The sequence below is a fragment of the Dipodomys merriami genome, unplaced genomic scaffold (assembly GCF_024711535.1).
Source record: "Dipodomys merriami isolate MVZ:Mamm:240054 unplaced genomic scaffold, mDipMer1.0.p SCAF_5, whole genome shotgun sequence".
In the NCBI taxonomy this organism is placed as follows: Eukaryota; Metazoa; Chordata; class Mammalia; order Rodentia; family Heteromyidae; genus Dipodomys; species Dipodomys merriami.
The window spans coordinates 14,190,694-14,212,754 of NW_027206068.1; the positions used below are offsets into that span (position 1 = coordinate 14,190,694).

Below are 22,061 nucleotides of genomic sequence, written 5' to 3' on the forward strand. Positions count from 1 at the left end.
GCCTGGGTTTGGCAGCTCATATTGCGATCTTAGCTACTGAGGAGGCTGAGATTAGAGGATGGCTATTTGAAACCAACCTGGGCAGAAAAGCCCAGGAGATTCTGTCTTCAATTAATCATCAAAATGCCAGATGGGAGGCCTGGCTCAAGTCCCTGATATGAGCTGTCAGATTACAAAAGGTATCTTCTTTTCCTTGCTTTAAATGTTGTTATGGGAACCAGGAAGCAGACAGTGCCTTATTTTTGTACAAATGAGGGGAACTAGAAAGTTGGAGGATGAGTCTGAAATCATACAGGTCCAACTCTGACAGTACTGAGGACCAGGCCAACAATCATTCTGAAGGTTTCCCTGGGCTGAGAGATAATAAGAATGTACTAGTCGTGACCCACTTTCCCCTGGGAAGGTCTGCCAGCCAGCCAGCCAGCCAGCCAAGGATGGATGCCCCAGGCCTGTCCACAAATACTGGGGAGTTTGCAGCCAGTGTATGTTCTTATTGACTTCTTTTCTAGCCCACCCCTCCACTGAGCTGGAGGCTGCTCTTTCTCCTCTTCCTCCTCCTCCCTTTAGCTGGGCCCCTGACATCCCTAGGTGGCAGAATTAAGAATCTTGAATGCAGATTTTCTAGTTCTTGGCACATGTGACCTGACAGATGGCATCTGATAATGACAGAGAAACTGGGACGTTCCTTAGCTAACACAGACAAGACCTCCAGAAAACATTACCTGCTTAGGCTGAGCTCCCTTGGAGAGAATGTCGAGTAAGTCCATGGAGGAGATAAAGTAGAAGCGAGGGAAAGCTACACGCTTGGTCTCCAGGTATTCTGTGAGAGCCTTTTCACAAAGCGAAAGCCTAGGTGGACAGAAAGCTCTGTAAGCAAATCTCGGCCATTCAGTCATGGACACAAGGAACAACTCCCGCTCCCAATCTGTGTCCACTCATTACCATGAGCTCAGCCCTAGACAGGAGTCTTCCTCACTCTTTTCTAACATCATCGTCCTAATTTCAGAGTCAGGCTAAGTACAGAGAGACACATGTGTACACATATGTGTATGTATACATATACACACACATATACACACGTGCACATGCACACACACACACACACACACACACACACACACACACCTGGGTTAATATGTCACCTACTGCTGCTTTTTTTTTTTAAATGAATATAAGGTATGGTATTGCTTGACCCAAGCACAAAATGTAAGTAGCTGAGGCTCCACCTCTTCAGTGAGTATCTAGGAAACACAAGTGAATTTCATCCTCTCAGGAATTCAGAGATCCCATTAAGCTCAAAGTATTTTTTTTTGGGGGGGGGGGGAAGGTCTGTCATGGGGCCTGAACTCAAGGCCTAGGCACTATCTCTAAGTTCTTTTTGCTCAAGGCTACCACTCTATCACTTTGAGCTACAGTACCACTGCTGGTTTTCTGGTGGCTAATTAGAGATAGGAGTCTAATGGGCTTTCCTACCTGGGCTGGCTTTGAACTGCAATCCTCAGATCTCAGTCTCCTGAGTAGAGGAGTGAGCCACCAGTGCCCGGCTCCGAGCACTTCTGATTTATTATTCTTAGCCAAACAAAAACAACTCAGAGCTGTAGAAATACCAAAATTGTCTAAACATGAATTGTTAAATTTTGTAGACAAACCTCTCATTTTAGTAGCATGTCTATCCATTTTATTTTTGTAACTATTATTTTGGGGGGAGAGGGGAATGTGTGATTAAACTTTAGGGCTGCCACATGCTAAGTAAGTATTCTACCACTTGAGCCACTCACCCAGTTCTTTTGCTTTTGTTTTTCAGATAGGGTGTTCTACAAAGAGGGTGTCCTACTAACTTTGCCAGAACAGTCCTGAAACTGTGATTCCCCTGTTTCTACATGTTAAGTAGCTGGGATTATAGGCACGTATCCCCACACCCATCCTAAACTGCCCATTTTGTGACCAATGTGGTTGAATTGTATGTGAAAATTACTTTACAAATAGTGCTTACTTAGGACAAAGATTTCAAAAGTGAAAATATGTTCTCTAAGGGTAGTTTCTAATAAAAGGAAAATATATATAAACTGAAGAGCTGTAAGGAAATGAGGATAATCGCATTTTCTGACATAAAGTAGGTGCTCAATCAATAGCTGCAGAATAGTGCAATGAAAAAATTGATCAGTTGCATTAATTTTTTTCATTAATTCTCTCAATATAACAAGAATGCTATATTTTCATAATTATAACAGTCTTTCAGGAAACAAAAATACGTTTGAATCTAAATTATATATATACATCAATATGCATAAGACAACTAGACAACTATAAGCAAATTTATGAAACAATTTAGTAAACATTGAACCTATAATATCATTATGTATTTGGTATGCATAATTTTACAAAATTATCAAAAATTGATCACTATATATAGACTTGTTCTTACCTGTACAATAAATCTTTAAGTTTCTCATAAAGATGAGGTCTACATGTTGCTTCTAAAACATTTTTTATTTTGGCTGTCTTGAACATTAACTCCTGTGTAAAAGCATTAACATGGACCTTAGAGATTTCTTTTATAAAAGTATAAAATGTTCTCTAGACATTTCTTCTATTTAAGATTATGTTCTATTGGACAAGGTTAAGAAGACTCTAGACATGCCTTTTTATACTTTTAGATAAACATAATTTTGTTTTGCCTTTATATTTTTAGATGAAGATTAAAAACAAATTAAATAATCATGCCATTTTATAAAAATGTTACAGGAATTGCCACCATTCTGGGTCACATAATTTTCTCTTCTAAACTGAATAAAAAATATATTAATAAGGAAAGGAAAAGGAAGGAGGAAAGTAAAAGGAAGAAAGGGAAATACAAAGTGGAAGTCCAGAGTTTTAGAGACCATATCAGTGTTTTAAGTGATTGCCTCTTTCCTTGTCAAAAAGAATCCTACTTTAGGTAGAAAAAAAAATCTAATTTCTATTCTGTGAAAGTTATAGCTAATATTCTTTGCTAGAAGTTTTTCAAATCATTTATCACAATAACATACATACACAATCTCCATACATTCTTTGTAGGTTTTATGGAAAAGAAAAAACAAGACTAATAGTATTATTTGCTACCTATTTCTGTCTGTTACTTATAAAGAAGAATCTATTGACCCTCCTTACTGCAGGAGTCAGAAAGTGATAGCTGTGTGACATATATGACCTACTGTTGTATGTTTTTGCAAATTTTAAAATGGTTTAAAGTTATCAAAAGTAGCACACATTTTGGGACAAATGAAAAGTGTGTGAAATTCAAGTTTCAGTATGTAGAAAGTAAGTTTTGTTGGTACACAATTATACTGATACGTTTATGTGGTCTCTGCGTCTCTTTACATGTCATTGGATGGTTGTTACAGAAGCAGCATGACCTGAAAAGCCTTAAATACTGATACAGGCCATTTATAGGAACAAAAACCCCATACTTTTCCTGACCCTCTGCATACTGAAATGCAAGAATTATATCCTTTCTTTACAAATACAATACACTGAAGCAATAATTCACATTATTCTGAAAAGTTTTCTGAAATACAATATAGTCTGATTCTAACCAACCTTAAATTCAGCATCTATTCCATCGAATCTTCTGGCATCTTCTACAAGCTGGATTCGAATATCTTCTGAACAAAAAAAAATGCTTTCCAGGTGGGACCAAGTTCGCTGGACTTCCATCCAAGTAAAGATAACCAAGTCGGCTATGTTTAACTTATTTTGCCAGCTTAAGACTTGCTCGATGAAATATTCAACATACTTGCTTTGAAGAAGAGTCTGCAGCTGAACCTAAAGGAAAGGCCAAAGGCCAAAATCTTTAGCTGGCAGACTGATAGCCTGCCAGCACCACGAGGGAGGTCTCACAATTAGCCTGCTTATTTCTCAATTCTTGGATAGCCAGATCAGGTTCTCCATAAGTTCCTGCTGAGTGAGTGAATGAGTAAATCCATAGTAATAAATACTCATATGAACATTTCTCCCATTGGAAACAAGACAAACACAAGCAGCTGGGTTTCCTGGGTCTTCTGCTAGACTCGCCTTCTAGTAGGCAAGAGCTATCTTCTCCTTGCAGACAAGAGCTATCGTGGGTGAGGTGCAGCTTTAGGAACACCAACTGGCTCTTTCTTCTATCATTCTTCCCTTGGTCCCTGGCTGTTCATTATCACAAAGGGTTTGTATGAGTATGCATGTGTGTGTGTGTGTGTGTGTGTGTGTGTGTGTGTGTGTGTGTTAATTTCCAAAGACAAATTTCTCTCCAGTGTTAGGCCCTCAAAAGTATGCTTCCCTTTCTTTTTGGTTGACTACTTCCTAAGCTGTGCAACTCTCTTTACCCAAGGCTTACATCCACACCCTCTGGTCTCTTAGCAATTCTCATCAACCTGACATTGAAATTTCTGAGTCACTGGCCTCTCTTCATTCCTCTACACTCTGTGGATTTAACATATGTGACTCTTCTTTGGGGGAAAAAGCCTACCCCTGATGGGATATTACAATGTCCTGTTTCTATTAATCTCTGATCTCTTCTCTACCCTTTCTCCCTTCTTGCTTCTTTCCCCCTCACTCTTTTTACTTCTCTCTACTTCTCTCTCTTTGCCTTTTTCTGACTTCTCTTTTTTGAAATGTTTCCAAGCTCTGTGCTTAGCTGGTTTATTTTATTTATCTGTAACTAGCTCATTGGTTCTCTAGACACTAACAGTGACCTTTTCAGCTACAGAGCTGGGCTCTGGGCTAATTTTCCAACTTTATATAAATATCCCTCAAGCTGAATACACCCAACACTATAACATCCTCTCTCTTCCAGATTCTCTTCCTAAGTTCTTTGTGTCTATAGTTATCCAAACAGCCTCTTCTGCCTTTCTTAGGTATCATATCTAAGACACCAACCTTTACAATCTTGGAATCCAAGACTCCATTGTATTCAGATTGTGCTCTCCAGTCTTAGTTTCCATTATTCCAGTTTTTAAAAAAATCTATATTGTTATGCAGCCTTTAGAAATGACAAAATAATGGCATTTGCAGGGAAATGGATGGAGCTAGAAGGAATCATGTTGAGCGAGGTAAGCCAAGAGCAAAGAGACAAACGGTACATGGTCTCCCTGATAAGTGGATGCTAAATCCAAAATGTTAGGTGACACGACAAAATTAACAGGACTTAAGAAACAAAGAACTCCCACTCATCTGGTCGAACCACTACTAAATATCCCCATGCTGCTGATCACATGTATGGTGTATATGTGTACACCGTTACATGTTATAGACTGTGGTAGACAATTTGCTCCAGGAAAGTTAGAATGAACTTGTGACTTTAATTGAGCATCATTATTCCACAATACTGTGAAATTTGGGAAATTATGTAATCACTTAATCACAATTAAAAAAAAAAAGAACCTCGGGGAAGGTAGGGAGGGAAGGGATGGTAGGGGGAAAACAATGGAGGGGGTAACAATGCTCAATAGGAAGTGTACTCATTACCTTACTCATGTAACTGTAACCCTCTGTATAGTATCTTTACAATAAAAAATTTTAAAAAATCTATATTGTAAGGGATCTGAACTCTTAAAATTACCTTTGAATGGAGGATACTAACTGGCATTCCAAGAACTGCTGATGCTGCCCCATTGTCTAAACATCGTTTCCTGACTGCCTTGTGTTGTTGCTGCTGGTGAAGACCAGCATGAGCACGCATCTACCAGGCACAGTATGAGCATCACCATCTTGGCAAGGACCTCCCTGATTTTTCATTCTCCACCTGGTCAGAAAGCCTCTGGTTCTTCTGAAATGCCTGAACTCATAAAATTTAAAAAAAAAAAAAAAAAAAAACAAAAAAAACGCCTGAACTCTTTGTCTCCTTTCTTGGGTACAAGTTCCTTTAGAACAAGGCCTCAGACCTTTGGAGCCCAAGCAGTCCTATATTTGGAGCCTGCCATAAAGTAGATGCTAATGAATGTATGTATGCATGTATTTGTGAATGGGTGGATATTGAATATCGGAACTTGGAAATAATGGATGTCATACATTTAAATTAAAAATCAATAATAAAGCCATCCATCTTACTTGGTTATGCTCTAGAATTTCAAAAAGTTGTTCATTGAACTTCAGTAGTGGAATGCCTGTTCGATAGTGAACTTCGTAAGAAAACTCCATGGTCGCCCAGGTATGGCTGACTTCAGTAATAACCTAGTGATCAAAAGTATTGATTACTTTATGTGCACCAAAGTTTAATTTGGGCATGATAGTGAGGAGAAACATTTTCAAAGAACATCAAAAATACATAGTAACATTAAATATTACCAGCCTCATAGTTTTCTTCCCAATATTCATGCTGATAAGGTTGGGAGAATGAATTCCATCAAGCGGACAAGCATCAGATTGACACAAACTTTTGTTGTGAGTTTTATATCCTTGCCCCAAGCAGACTGTAAGAGTGGGTATGACTCAAAAAATGATGTTATATTTAACAATTAACCAGGGTGAGACAGGTCACAGGCAGTAAGATACCCTGATGTGTGAATGTGGGTCTCAGGCCCTGAGGTGAACCTGGATAACTTCATTACGTCTCTATACCATAGTTTTCTCATTTGTAAAATAGGATATCACCTGCCCTGAAGGCCTAAATGAGTCACCATGACTAAATCCCTCAGAGTATTCTTGCCACCCTCTAAAGAAGAGGTTTCTGCTCTCATCAGCGGGCCAACTCTCCTGTCTGAAGCACTTACCATGGAATGATTTTATTCCCTCCCACCCCAAGACACTATAGCAGCAAAGAAGAAACTAGAAGGAGTCTCTTCACTCAAGGGCACCAAAACCGTCTCTCATCATGGTTTCTGTGTCACTAGGCACCTAGAGAAGGCCACACCTGTGGACACTACCTTCTCAGTCCCCAGTTCCTTCACCGCTTTGTCCACCATATTGCGAACATCATCTTCCACGCGGTGTAACTGCAATGCCAGCAGATCTGCCAAGGTTGTGGCTTCACTGATTGAAACTGTGACCTGAGCAGGATGGAAGGAAGCAAAGGAAGAGAGAGCTTATACGATGTGTATGTTAATGGTTCCCAGAACCAACGGCATCAAACATGGCTACACTTTTGTCTCAAAGCTTTCCTTGTCCATCAACATCTTTCTTACCTCTTTCACCCACGCAACTCACTTTTAAAAACAATCTCATTGCTCATTTATTAGAATTTGTTTGAAATCACCAGAATCACATAATCAGATAGCCGCTCCTTTGTTTTCTTCCAGAAGTATCCTGTTCACGGAACATAATTCCCGGCTGCTTCCAGATTTGACCTTGTTTTACCACTAATTACTCTAGGCTCCTTGGCAAAAATATTCTTTTGCATAGTGCTATCATTCATATTTATCATGTAAAAATATCTCACCTTTATTTCTCTATTATCTTGCTGGCTTCCCTCCTCCCTCTGATCCCAGTTTTGTTGTTGTGTTGGTTTTCTTGTTTGTTTTTTGGTCAATACTGGAGTTTGAACTTGGCCTTGTACTAGCTGGGCAGATGTTCTACCAGCCCCTTTTTGTTTTCATTGTTTTTTTAATACAATTTTGCCTTTTGCCTGATCTGACATGGACAGAAATCTTCCCCTTTATGCTTTTCTATGTGTCTCACATAGCTGGGATGACAGACATGTACCACTGCATTCAGCTTTTCTTTTCTTTTCTTTTTTTTTTTTTTGGTGTGTGTGCCAGTTGTGGGGCTTGAACTCAGGACTTGGGTGCTATCCCAGAGCTTCTTTTGCTCAAGGTTAGTGCTCTACCACTCGAGCCACAGCACCACTTCTGGCTTTTCCTGAGTGGTTTATTGGAGATAAGGCTCACAGACTTTCCTGCCCAGGCTGGCTTCGAACTGTGATCCTCAGATCTTAGTCTCCTGAGTAGCCAGGATTTCAGGCATGAACCACTAGCTCCTGGCTTGCATTCAGCTTTTTACTGGTTGAGAAACTCTGTGCCCATAATGGCCCTGAATAACAAATGTGCCCCTGTCACACCTGGCTTGTTTGAGACCTCATTACCTCCTGATCTCTGCCTCACAAATAGTTGGGACTATAGGCATGAGCCACTACAACTCAGTCTAATACTTAGTTTAAAAAAAAAAAAAAACACTCTTCCACATTCCAAACTTAGCCACATCCCTGGCAGATGAGAGCTGACACAGACACATGGGGTTGTAGGAAAGCCACTTCCTTTCTTATTCACATTTAAAAAATCCAGTCTCTGCTTCTTGAAAACTGCCAAGTCTAGCTCTTTCTTCCTTGTCCATTACTATAGCACTAGCACTATCCTTCCCTCCACATCGGATGACCAATAATCCAGATTGCCCAGAACTATGGCATTTCATAGAATATGGGACTTTCAGTGCTTAGGCTGAACCTGGAAGGTTCTCGGAAAGCCAGAGCTAGTCACACTGCCTCTACATTACTCCGACCTCACTTGCAATGGGAGCCGGGTCTACTGGAAAGAGAAAAGGAGCAGGGATATGTAACCAGGCAATCTGTGCAATGACCTCAGAAACCTACCCAGCTGGCAAACAGAGACAATCCAGTCTCCTCTTCTGTCCTAGAGAGAGCCTAGAAGAAAGTGCTTTTTGCTATATCATCTGCCTGTAATGTTTTCTTTTCACAGATTTCAGAAAGATGGGATATAGGTAAGTGGAGACTGTGATAAGGGAGTGAGGAGCTAGAAGATAGTCAATTGCATATTAAGAAAATAGAGATTTTTTTCTGAATCTATCAAGCATGAAATCTAAATGCCCAACATCTAAAATACCTTATGGAAAATCTTATAAAAGTAGTAGCTTTAGGGACTATGAATTGAGAATAAAGTACAATACATGTATGTATAGGTCTAAACACACACACATACACATTACCCAATTTGCTCATCAAGACTTCAGGGGAAATGCTACTTTCATCACACAGAAGAGTCAATCAAGGTGTAGAGGCAGTAACTTGCTCCTGACCCCAGAATTCCTGCGTTAGGACTGGAACCACACTGTGCATGCTATATGGCTCCTGATTTTCCAGGATCTCCCTTATGCCCCCATTTCCCTATGCTATAAACATTCACTGCATCATGATAGCTTTTCTTCACTGTGTTCCCCAGCTCTTGGCTTAGCAAAGAGAAAATATGCATAGCTGTTTGGCTTCCTTGTATATATTTTAAATTCATAAAAGTCACTTTCCCTGAAAAATCCAGTTTAACGGTGACATATTTGCTTTTCAATAGAAACAGAAGGGCAAGAAAATAGCTGGGAGCCAATGGTGCACACCTGTAATCCTAGCTACTCAGGAGGCTGAGATGTGAGATTCAAAGCCAGCCCAGACAGGAAAACTCAGGAGACTGGTAACTCCAATTAACTACAGAAAACTGGAAATGGAGCTGTAGCTCAAGTGGTAGAGCTCTAGCCTTGAGTGAAAAAGTTTAAGGACAGCACACAGACTCTGATTGCAAGCCCCAGTTCTGGCACCAAAAAAGACAAATAAAAAAGTAAAAAACATGTCTGAGTACATGTTTAGACATGAGCACATAAAAATCCACTTTACATCTTGTAATAAAATTAAAAGCATCAAAAGACTATCAGAAAAGACATCACATGAAATGGACTCTAGAGTGCCCCCCAAAAAACCCAAAACACAATTTATAATATCAGAATTTCCTCTCTCTCCAAATCCAGTTCTAAACATTCAGGTCCACTCCATAGTTCGTAAAGTTCACTGCCATCATTTCATCATTTGGTGTTCTATAAGATGTCTTCATATGATATCATTTACCCCAAGATGACTCTAGTGCATAAGAGCAGATAGCCTCTTTCTCACATTAATAAAAAACAAAACTCAAACCAAAAGAGTGACTTGCTAGGAGGGCACACAGCCAGCAAGCGATAAAAGGGGCTAAGAACTGCACTCTGTCTCACTGGTGTTCTCTGAAGGAACGTGACCTCTTGCACAGGACTGGTGACATTGCCATGTGCTCCATGATGATGCATACTTAGGGGTAACACCTCACAGTCAGGACAACACTCAGCTACTGGGAACCAGACACTCACCCCGATGGCTTTCATCAGCTGCTGCCAATGCCTGTCCCTGAGGGCGGGGCTCTGCAGCTCTGTGACTGCTCTCAGGGAGGTCATCATGTCCTTCACAGTGGCTTCCAGGCCTGCATAAGCATCCCAGGCACGGACTGCCTTGTCTAGTGACCACATGTCCTGAAGAAATGGAGGGAAAAAGTATACTAATAACATACTCCATAATTTACCTCCTTTGGATGGCTAAATAGACATATTTCCACCTCTGGAAGAAGAAAGAGGGGAAAGTGCTAAAGGCCCTGGGCTAAGGACTAAATGCAGAGAAAGGGAAGGGAATCCACAGGCTCATCTGCTGAGCCATCTAGGTAGCCCAGGTTCTCAGTGATGGATGCTAACTAGAACATGGATGCACGAAATGACAGTTAAGAGATACCTGCCATGGTTGGGATCTCCTTGAGAAATAAGTGAAAAGTGAAATAGGAATCCAGGTTATTCTGGCTTACTTAAATAGCAGCCTTGAAATACTGGTTCTTCTCCCATTAGCAAATAAGTACTTTAAGATGTTTCAAATAAAGTCCTTTGGCCCAGAAAACAAGATTTTAGCAACTAGGAAAGAACAGTGCCAATTGTTTTGAAAGTAAAGAAATAAGCCTGACTCTGGAGGTTCATGCTTATCTAACTATTCAGGAAGCTGAGATCTGAGAATCCCAGTTCAAAGCTACCCTGGGCAGAAAATTCTGTGACACTGTTATCTCCAATTAACCAGAAAAAAAGCTGAAAGTGGAGATGTAAGTCAAGTGGTAAAGCACCAGCCTCGAGCAGAAAAAGAAAGGCAATTGAGAAATCAAGGCCCACAGAGTTCAAGACTCAGAACCAACACATACACCCAAAAGATAAAGAGATCAAAGTTCTGTAATTGAGAGTGGAGGTTGTGGGAAGAATGGGAAGAGAGATGGTAAATGGTAGAATAGACGAGTGCAAGGAGGGCTGGTGGTCCCACAGCATCAGAAGAATGAGAAAGTCTTGAGGTATGCACTTTGGAACTGGGAGAACACACGGCAGTGGCAGAAGCTGACTGCAGGGTTGGGTGAAGGGATATTATGGGTGGGAAAAAAGCAAAATGCCCTTGCCTCCTCAATTTCTGAGACAGGGTCTACATTGCCTAGGCTAGTCTCAAACACCAGGTCTTAAGGAATCCTCCCAACTGGAATGACAGGTGTGTACCATCATACCCGGCAGGCATGTCTACGTGTCAACAGTTTTGCAACTTTACTTATCCAATGAAGTTCTCTTGGCTTCAGAGAGCACCTAGCTAGGGAGCTACCATGGTACTAAATCTAAACATGCTAAGCTTTGTATAAACTGAGACCTCGTGGAATACTACAGTTATTAGTTCGCTACAAAAATCATGTGGTTTTTGTCAGGTGCTGGTGGCTCATGCATATTATCCTAGCTACTCAGGAGGCTGAGATCTGAGGATCACAGCTGAAAGCCAGCCCAGGCAAGAAAGTCTATGAGACTCTTAACTCCAATTAACCACCAGAAAACTGGAAGTGGTGCCATGGCTCAAAGTGGTTGAGCACTAGCCTTGAGCTGAAGAACTCAGGGACAGCACCTAGGTCCAGAGTTCAAGTCCCATGACAAAAACAAAAAAAGTCAAAAAAAATTCCACATATGGCTTTATGTACATGTAAAAGTGACAGACTCCTACCAGTTACCTTTGTAGTAGAACTAAAAGGTACCATCTCAGAAACTTAATGTTCAAGGTTAAGAACAGAAATCAAAGGCTAATTGTAAGCATCACCCCCAAGCCCCGACGCCCTAGTCAGCCATAAGAGGCTAGTGATTATAGTTGCTGTCATACATTCATTAGCCCTAATATTCTTTTACCAATGCATTCACAGGAAGGCAGGCCTGATTAGAAGTGCAACTGTCTGAGAGTGAAAAAGTACTATCTGGTATCATTCTCTCTGAAGTAAATAAGGCCATGCAGCCCAACACACCAGACACAAGGTTAGGAAAGATGGAAGGAGGTGGTGCTGAGAACCATAAATTGTCCTAGCAGACAGTTATGGAACTCGCCTTGGCAAACCTTCTGAGTTCTACATCCATCTGTTCCACATTAATCTGCCTCCACTGGGTTTTAGTCCAATTATCAATGCTGCTCTGAAAACGCACAAGCAAATAAAAGTGTCAACAACATTTGGTGAAAGCAAGTCTCCACTGCAAAATATATAAACTGATGATACACAGTGACGCTACCAGCCAGTGGAAAGGCAATTTTTTACAATATTAACTGCACTTGTCAAAACTTTCCTATCAACAAAACAACAACAACAAAAACCCCAACTGTCAGAACATGTCAAGCTTAAGGTTAAAACATTATATTTAGTAGCAATGATAAATCCTGTATACTTTGAATTAATTGATAAGTATGCTATTAACCAGCAGGTTTCTATAATCTTACATGCAATATAAAATAAGCCTTCACAGACAATCTCCATCTATTATAAATAAAACTCTAATTATCTATTTCTTAACCATACTGTGTACCTTGATGGGATTTTTTAAAAAAATCTGGGCCTCAAGTTCTTTCTAGTTTTGTCATTCAAGACTAGTACTCTACCACTGAAGACACAGCTCACTTCTGGCTTTCTGGTGGTTAATTAGAGATAAGAGTCCTGTGGATTTGTCTGCCTGGTCTAACTTTGAACCATGATCCTCAAATCTCAGCTTCCTGAGTAGCTAGGATTGCAAGCATGAGCTCTTAGCTCCCAGCTTGTTGTACTTTCTATATGCCTTTCAAGTAACATAAGTACATTATATGGAATATGATTTTCAAGATACCTGGTTCTTCTTTATGTTTAGGTTTTTAATGTAATTACTACATACAAATGTGCTATTTAGCTTTTTTATATATGCACATACATGTAAGTATGGGCATAAACATGCTGATATACACAAGGGACTATGCATATCTAATATGTACTCACATCTGAATTTTTATGTTCTATGCAATCCTCCCAAATGGTCTGAAATAGGTAATTCATTATATAAACTTCCATCTTGAACTTGAGACAAAAATAACTGGTATGGAGGAAATATTTCACTAGCCATGATATATGAACCCTCTTGGCAATAAAACCAAATGCATATGTATTATAATATGAGAGAAACACTAAAAATCAGCTGTAATCCTAGGTACTCAGAAGGCTGAGATCTGAGGATCACGGTGTAAAGCTGGCCTATGCAGGGCAGTCTGTGAGATACTTACCTCCAATTAACTACCAAAAGGCCAGAAATGGAGTGTGGCTCAAGTGGTAGAGTGCCAGAAAAAGTTAAGGGATAGGGACCATGCCCTGACATAAAGCCCCAGTATTGGCATGCATCTGTGCATGTACATACACACAACACTAAAAGTTGTATTTCTACAAATGAATGACTTAGAAAAAAAGGGCTGGGAAAGTGTCTCAGTGGTAGAGTGCCTGCCTTGCATGCATGAGGCCCTGTGTTCGATTCCTCAGCACCACATAAGCAAAAAAAGCTGGAAGTGGCGCTGTGGCTCAAGTGATAGAGCGCTAGCCTTGAGTTGAAGAGCTGAGGGACAGTCCCCAGGCGCCATGACCAACCAAAAAAAAAAAAAGAAAAGAAAAAGAACTTATGCTTCCCAGAAGTGTATCTTACTCTAACATAAACAATGACATCCCAGAGGCCCTTGAGCAAGTGTATTTCTCTGCGACACTGTTTCATTTGCTTGTAGTCCGGAAGGGCCACCTCGAAGAGATGAGCGGAGTCCTGCATCTGACCCATCTCTTCCTCTAATGCCTCCAACTCCTGATTTGCCTATGGAGAAAATGCACACCTGCTTGTTGGTACTGCATGGCTTTCCATACAGTCCCGAGAGCTCCCCTCTTTCAACACTGCAAACTCTGATTTTACAAAGACATTTTTGAACAACTCTGTAGAATAATCAATTGTAAATTGTGGATTTGAGAAAGGAAAACATTAAGGAATGCAATCATGTTAGCAATGCTCTTCTGTTGTACATATTTCAGCAAATCTGTCTCTGGCATTAGAATTCTATCAATACTGTTTTCCCTCTTGGTTTTTTACTATACAGCTGGGAATTTGGCTGGGAGCAACAGGTAAAGCTCTAAAAACTTCCAGGTGAAACTAAACTTGCTTTTTAAATAACCACTTAAGTTTATAAAAGTATGCTAGCACTTAAAAGCACTCTAGAGATGATCTATAGTCTAGAATGCACTCAAGGGAATTCATGAGTAAATTCACTGACATACAACAACCTAGTATGAACATCTCACCTATTGATTGCCTTTGTCAAGGATTATCTGCCATGTCATCGATATGGACGAGGTTTTGACATCAAGTATAAGCTGGCTGATTTCTTTCTGGAAAGCTAACTTTTTTCTTAATATATTTTTTTTGTAAAGATACTGTACAGAGGGGTTACAGTTACATGAGCAAGGTAATGAGTCCATTTCCTACTGAGCATTGTTACACCCTCCTTTATTTTTCCCCTACCATCCATTTCCTTCCCACCTCCCCAACTCCCCCTCCTCTCTACCATCCCCCCCAAAGTTGTATAGTTTATTTTCAACATACTGTCTTGTACATCTCATTGTTACAATGGGTCATCCTATATCCTTATTTCCGCATTTTGTTCTTTCCCCTCCCCTCTCCAAATTATAAAAATATATATACAAGATGCAGGACACCAGAATCAAATACAGTGACAACAAGGGTTGTACCATGGGGGAAGAACAGACCAAGAAACAAAAAAAAATCACATAATACATTATAAGCACATTAAAAAGAACAGAAACAAAGATAAAAACCTCTTGTCCCTATCTTAGGGTTCATTTTGCTTAGCATCAGGTTATATGGTCACATGTACATAGCTTCTGACCTCTTCTGCTTGTCCTAGACATAAACAAGTTATGAAGATCAGGGGAAACTATGGGACCTATGTTTCTTTGAGTATGGCTTACTTCACTTAATATAATTTTTTCCAAGTCTTTCAATGTCCTAACAAATGGGGTGATGCCATTCTTTCTGATGGAGGCACAGAGTTCGTGTGTGTGTGTGTGTGTGTGTGTGTGTGTGTGTGTGTGTGTGTGTGTGTGTGTGTGTGTGTGTGTGTGTGTGTGTGTGTGTGTGTGTGTGTGTGTGTGTGTGTGTGTGTGTGTGTGTGTGTGTGTGTGTGTGTGTGTGTGTGTGTGTGTGTGTGTGTGTGTGTGTGTGTGTGTGTGTGTGTGTGTGTGTGTGTGTGTGTGTGTGTGTGTGTGTGTGTGTGTGTGTGTGTGTACCACATTTTTTTGATCCATTCACCTACTGAGGGGCATTTGGGTTGGTTCCATATCTTAGCTTTGGTGAATAATGCTGTGATAAACATAGTTGTGCTGGTAGCTTTAGTATAGCCTTGTTTGTGATCATTTGGGTAAATGCCTAAAAGTGGGATTGCTGGGTCATAGGGGAGCTGTATGTGAAGTCTTTTGAGGAACCTCCATACTGCTTTCCAAAGTGGTCGAATAAGTTTACATTCCCACCAAAAATGCAGTAGGGTTCCCCTTTGGCCACATTTGTTATTAGATTTCTTCCAGCATTTGTTATTAGATTTCTTGATTATAGCCTCCAGGGAGGCCACAAAGGGAATGCCGAATGAAGCCCAACAGAAGGAAAAAAAAAATAAACCACAAACTACACACACACATATGTATATGTATGCTTATATATTCCTAGATATGTTAAATTCGAATAGTTATGAATCTTTGGCTATGATTATTTGATCACTGAATCTATTCTTAAAATAGATCAATATAAGCAAGGATGAGATGATGCAATTATATTTATAACCAGGTTTAATAATAAGTTACAGAATTTCCTGTTAATAGTTGCAACCAAAATTATTACAAAGGCAGCCATTTGTGGTTAGAATTTCTGGTTGTTGTTTTAGTTAGCCAGAATTTTAATACTAGTTCTAGCAATGACACATTTATCACCAACAAATTACTTAATTACATAATCTTACTTCTTTATCTGAAACAGGGAGGGTAAGAGAAGCCACATCATATGGATAATGAGAACTCAAAGAAATAATGCATATTTAACTATATGGAAATATGGCAAATACTCAAAAATATTAGTTGTTACTTTCACTAGTATGGGGACTACGATAGTGGAGGTAGTTTGGGAGACATATCTTAAAATTCAGCACAACTCACATGGGGGAAGCTGCATATGTCTGGGTTTTATGTAATCTTCAATTGTTATAACTAATACAGACCTAAAGGGAAGCCACAGCAGGATCTAGAATCTCAAGTAGCTACTCTATAGTAGCTATATAGTTCTTTTATAGTAGGACATGGAAGTAGACATAGAAACCTATAGCTAGAATTATAGGCATGATCTACCAGTGCCTAGCTATGATATACTTTTAGTACAGCTGCTGAGCTTTTTCTCTAAGGAAACATTTTTTATCAGTATTTGAAAGCAATAGAAAACAGAAGTAGACATGGAAACCTGTGCAGCTGGAAGGACACATGGAAGTTGGAAGTCTAGAGTGTTGAGATGAATGCCTGGCAGGGATTAGTGTTCCACCTATATAGTTCCAAGGACCCTATTTATTTAACTGCAGTGCAAAATCCAAAGGTTCTACAGAACATTATGCACATGAAATAGTGGAAATATTACCTTATCCAGCGAAGTGTATGGATTTTCCGCATTAAAATCAAGAGGAGCATAGCTTCTGAATCTCTCTCTGAACTCTGCTTGCTTTTCCTGATTAGGTTCAATAAGTAAATAAATAAGTACATAAACAAATGAATGAGTGAGGAATCAAACACAAGCAAACCAAAACTTGGTAAGTAGCTTACATCAAACCAAAGACATTTGTTCCTCAGAAGAGTGACTTCTGCATTTTGGAGAGGTGAAACTTCATGTCTGACTGTTGCTGCAATTTTTTTGGTTGTTTCCCATTGTTCTGGTAATTCCTGTGCAAAGTAAAAATGCAAAGTTAAGTAACTTCCTCAGAATGCAATCCCATAGGATTTGATAATTCTTACTTCCTTATACTGAGCCATGACATCTTTCCATGGTTAAAGAAGAAATCTATGCAAAGTAAAAGCTCAAAGTGATTGCAAGTCTTAGTTCCAAGACTGAAGTACAGGCTGATCCTCTGGCATTTCTGGGGTCCTATTTTCCAAGCACGTACAAGAGTAGCTGTCATCTCAGAGTCTCTGCAAATCTTTCCAAAATGAAGAGAAATTTCCTCATTATTTTATGGCAGTGGGAATAACACTAAAGTGCTCTGGAAATAACTTTGCTGGTCTCTGACAACTAGGAAAGGAAGGTAGCCATATCTGACAACTTAGTGGATAAAACAGATGCTTGAAATCTGGTGGGGCTGAGATGGAACATGAGTCAACCCTGTCCTTGGACTCTTAAGGCTCTTGCTTATGAGCTCTTCCTTGCTGGAGGGTTTTTAGCATTGTAATTGGTTTATTTAGATGACTAGGATTTTTGGAGGGAGAAGAGGCCAAAGGAAAGAAAAGTTAATTTTTACCTAATGTTAGCAAAAAAAACTAAAAATAACAAACAGTTCAGGAAACAACTGAATTCTGTTCTCCCTGTCATGATGCCAACAGATGAAAAGCAAGTTATTTTCTTTAAAGAGCGCTGGTGTATAATTGCCACCTGAGATCAGGCTGTGTGTGCTGATCAAGCCAGGCGCTGTTTCTCTGGGTCATCTCCTAGGACACCAAGACTGTTTAGTCACACAAAACCACCTATATAGTTCCAGGGACTCTACTTATTTAACTGCAGTGAAAAATCCAAAGGTTCTACAGACTACTTTGTAACCCTTGATAAATATTTGATGAATGATTCAGTAACTTCCAATTATAAAGAGTACCCTTTGCTGAAAATAAATAGTATCTGTGTGGTGGCATGGTGTTTCAGAGGGAAAGCAGTCTTAGATTGTTATTTAAGCTGTCAGAATGAACAAGAGACACGTAATCTTATTCCACATTACAGAATGTGCTAAGTCGTGTGGACCAACATGTCAATGAATTCACAGTGTTCCAAAGGATTCCTGGACAACTCAGGCATGGAGAGGCTGGAGCTCTCCCCTTGTTATGCCTCCCCTTATCAAAACCTTGCATCATCATTTGCACAGAGTCTCATTCTATATTTGAATTCCATTCCATGAACTAAATATTACCTGAAGTCCTTTCAGAAGCCACAGCTGGCTTTAAAAAGTCATATTAAACAATGGCCCTCCATAGTCAATAAACCGATTTTGCACTTGAGGAATACAAACAAGCTTATGCTTAAACAAAAAGAAAAAACAAGCTTTCTTGAAAACATAAGCATCAAATGGCATTTCCAAAGTCTGTATAACTGAGATGATCCAGGTGGTAACACTGAATCTGAAGCTCAAAGGAATGACTTGATTTCAGCCAATAGCGAAGTCCTTTGAGGGGGCAACTAAATAGGATGGGGCAGACTATGGACCCTTCTGGGCAACCCTAGTAGGTGAGACAACCACAGATGAAGGTTTCTGAGCAGGAAGGGAACTGTAACTTCAGGGTAGACTGTGTAGATGGAGTATGAACACAAATGCACTGAACCAAGAAACTACTGCTGGGGCTGAGGTCAGAAGACAGACAGACTGAATTGGAAAAGCTTTTTGTGGGTTGATTTTTATCCTGCTACTTTGCACCACTAAGAATACAAACAACACAATAAACCACTCATTGCCGCTTGCAAAAAAAAAAAAAAAAGAATACAAACAACAACAAATTCTGGTGGGAATGGGAGGTAAAGGAACCCAATTACATTGTTGGAAGCTGGTTTGGAGATTCCTCACAAAACTAAACATAAAACTACCCTATCGTCTAGCGATCACAAGTCATAAAGACACTTGCACCTCCATGTTCACCGCGACACGATTCACCATAGCCAAATTATAGAAACAGCCCATATACCCTTCAATGAGCAAATGGATTGAGAAAATGTGTGTGCATATATAAACATATACATAAATACATACATATGTATATAGAGAGAGTATATATTCATATATATCAATTTTACTCATCCATCTGGAAAAATATGTCATATTTAGGGAAATCAAGTGAAGTCACATTCAGAGATACAAAAAGTACATGTTTTCTCTCATATGTGGAAATCAGATCTAATTTATAAACATATATAAACATACACAGGGTCATATGCATATGCACGCTAACAAATTGACTAAATGAATACAGGAAGCCGAAACATGTTCTGCTGGGAGTCAAAGGGAGGGAAGCAGACAAATAGAGAGAAGGTGAGCAAATATGGTCAGAATACTCAATGTGTATCTATGTGTAACTTGAGGATATGGGTGGGGTTGGAAAAGTAGGGGTTTATTTTCAGGAGAGACAAAGATCTAGGAAACTAACTGATTATGCATGATAATGAAACAAACTAAATATGAAAAGATTGGAATCCTGTTACTTTCCAGGTACAATTTGTCTATTTTTTCCTCCTGAACAGCCTAAATTACTCACATAATGATGCAAATACCAAAAGTGCCCTGCTTCCAAATACTGAACCTTAGAAATTGAGAATTTAATAATCCCAAATTTAAAGTCTATGTTTAAAACTCCCTCACTGATTACTTATGGAACTGGCTTCTCTATGAGATATAGATCAAATCTAAAATCTGACTCAAAGAGTACCTAAATCTTAAAACAATCTTTGTACTTGGATCTCCTGTAACTATTTCAGCTCTCCATCCTATTGTGTGTTTATCTGTCCACAGCTTGTCCTATCACTCTACCTGACCATGACAGAAGCGGCTCAGTTGTGAGTCCTGGGTTCATAAATTCAGTTAGAATTTTTTTAAACTTCAGCATCTTTTATACAGCAGCCTCAACTCATAGTTGGGCAAAGTAGTACATGCCTGTCATAGGAAGCTATGTGTGAGGCTGAGATTGGGAGGACTGTGGCTCCAGGCCAACCTGGACCAAAAAAATCGGACTCCAGCTCAAAGGAGGGATGCAATGGCACATGCTTGTGACCCCAGCAATGACAGGAAACCTAAAGCAGGTGGATAGTGGTTCAAATGCATATCAGGGTAGAAGTAAGACCCTATCTCAAAAATATCCAGAGAGAGAGAGAGAGAGAGAGAGAGAGAGAGAGAGAGAGAGAGAGAGAGAGAGAGAGCAAGCTGGGTGCCCGTGACTCATGCTTGTAATTCTAGCTACTCGGGAGGCCGAGATCTGAGGATCGCAGTTCAAAGCCAGGCCGGGCAGGAAAATCCATGAGACTCTTATCTCCAAAAAACCACCAGAAAACTGGAAGTGGCGCTGTGGCTAAAGTAGTAGTGCACTAGCCTTGAGCTAAAGAGCTGAGGGACAGCACCCAAGCCCAGAGTTCAAGCCACATGACCGACCAAAAAAAAATCCAGAAAAACAGAACTAAAGGCATTACTCAGATGGTAGGACACCAGCCAAGCAAGTACGAGGACATAATATCAACCATGGTACAGACAAAAAAAATTTAATGAAGAGGCTGTCTACCACTCGGATATACAGAAGGCATTGGAGCATAGTAATGAAGAATGAGTACTCTGTCATAAAATACACCTAGAATTCAGTGTTAGTTGGCTTTACTACTTGTATGACACTGAAAAAGTTATTAATTTGCTTAAGCTTTAGGTTCCTGACCTGTTGCATGAAAATACTAATGCAAGCTGGGTGCTGGTAGCTCACACCTGTAATCCTAGCTACTCAGGAGACTGATATCTGAGGATCAAGATTTGAAGCCAGATCAGGCAGAAAAATCCCTGTGAGACTCATCTCCAATTTGACCACTCAAAAAACAGAAGTGGAGCTGTGGCTCAAAGTAGTAGAGAGTTAGCCTTGAGCAAAAGAGCTCAGGGAATGTGCCTAGGCTCTGAGTTCAATTCCCATGGCAGACAGACAAAGAGAGAAAGAAAGAAAAAGAGAGAGATGAGAGAGAAGAGAAAGAGAAGATAGAGAGAGAAAAGAGAAAGAGAGAGGAGAGAGGAAGAGAGAGACAGAAAGAGAAAAGAGGAAGAGAAAGAAGAGAGAAAGAAAAAGAGAGAAAGAAAGAAAGAGGGAGAGAAATAAAAAGAAAGAAGGAAAGAGAAGCAAAAAATAATAGAAGAAAATACTAATACCTACAGTAGAGACTGTTAAGAGGGCTTCAAGACTGTGTGTTAAGTATTTTGTAAAAGGAAATGCTTGATTTAAGATCACTGTGCTTTCCCTCTACACTTACCTCCAACTGCATGTAGACTTGTTCAGGCATTGTCTGACCATAGCTTTCCAGGAGTGCGATAGTTTCTTTCAGAGGTTCAAAGAGCTCATCAGTGGACCTCTGTCGGCTTCTTACAGCCAGAAGATACCCCATAATGTCAACTAAGCCATCGTGGTCCCCTTTATTCAGTTCTTTCTGAAGTCCACCATCTGTATCTTTTATAAATTCTTGTAGCTCATTCAGACTATTAAATGTATACATGTACATGTAAATACACACAAACTTAGTTCATTAAAGCATTTAGCAGCCTAAGATTTGATTCAGACTTTTGTCAAATACTGAGGCTTAAATTCAAAGTCCTATACTTGCTAGGTAGACACTCTGCCCCTTGACACATTTCTAAAGCCTTTTTGGATATATATATATATATATATATATATATATATATATATATATGTTTTAATTGTAAAAATTCTGTTACAATTACATGAGTAAGGTAATGAGTATATTTCCTATCGAGCATTGTTACCTCCTCCTTTGTTTTTCCCCTACCATCCCTTTCCTCCCCACCTCCCCAACTCCTCCCTCACCTGCTTCCTATGTAGCTAATATGACACACCTTGCTTGGGTTTTTTCAATGGTTGAAATGGAAAACTTATGAACTTTTTGCCTGGGCTAGCCTCCAACCATAATCCTCATGATCTCAGCCTAAGTAGCCAGGA

At 39.7% G+C, this 22,061-nt stretch overlaps 1 protein-coding gene across 1 annotated transcript in view; it reads right to left on the minus strand.

The window, feature by feature from the left end:
* Dnah11 (dynein axonemal heavy chain 11) overlaps nucleotides 1-22,061 on the minus strand; it is a 278,195-nt gene that overhangs the window by 205,307 nt on the left and 50,827 nt on the right. The window contains 11 exon segments of the mRNA XM_069996108.1: nucleotides 723-849; nucleotides 2,426-2,517; nucleotides 3,580-3,804; nucleotides 6,070-6,192; nucleotides 6,885-7,007; nucleotides 10,072-10,230; nucleotides 12,133-12,216; nucleotides 13,735-13,893; nucleotides 16,762-16,848; nucleotides 16,944-17,060; nucleotides 21,361-21,583. Coding sequence (XP_069852209.1) covers nucleotides 723-849; nucleotides 2,426-2,517; nucleotides 3,580-3,804; nucleotides 6,070-6,192; nucleotides 6,885-7,007; nucleotides 10,072-10,230; nucleotides 12,133-12,216; nucleotides 13,735-13,893; nucleotides 16,762-16,848; nucleotides 16,944-17,060; nucleotides 21,361-21,583 — 1,519 coding nt within the window.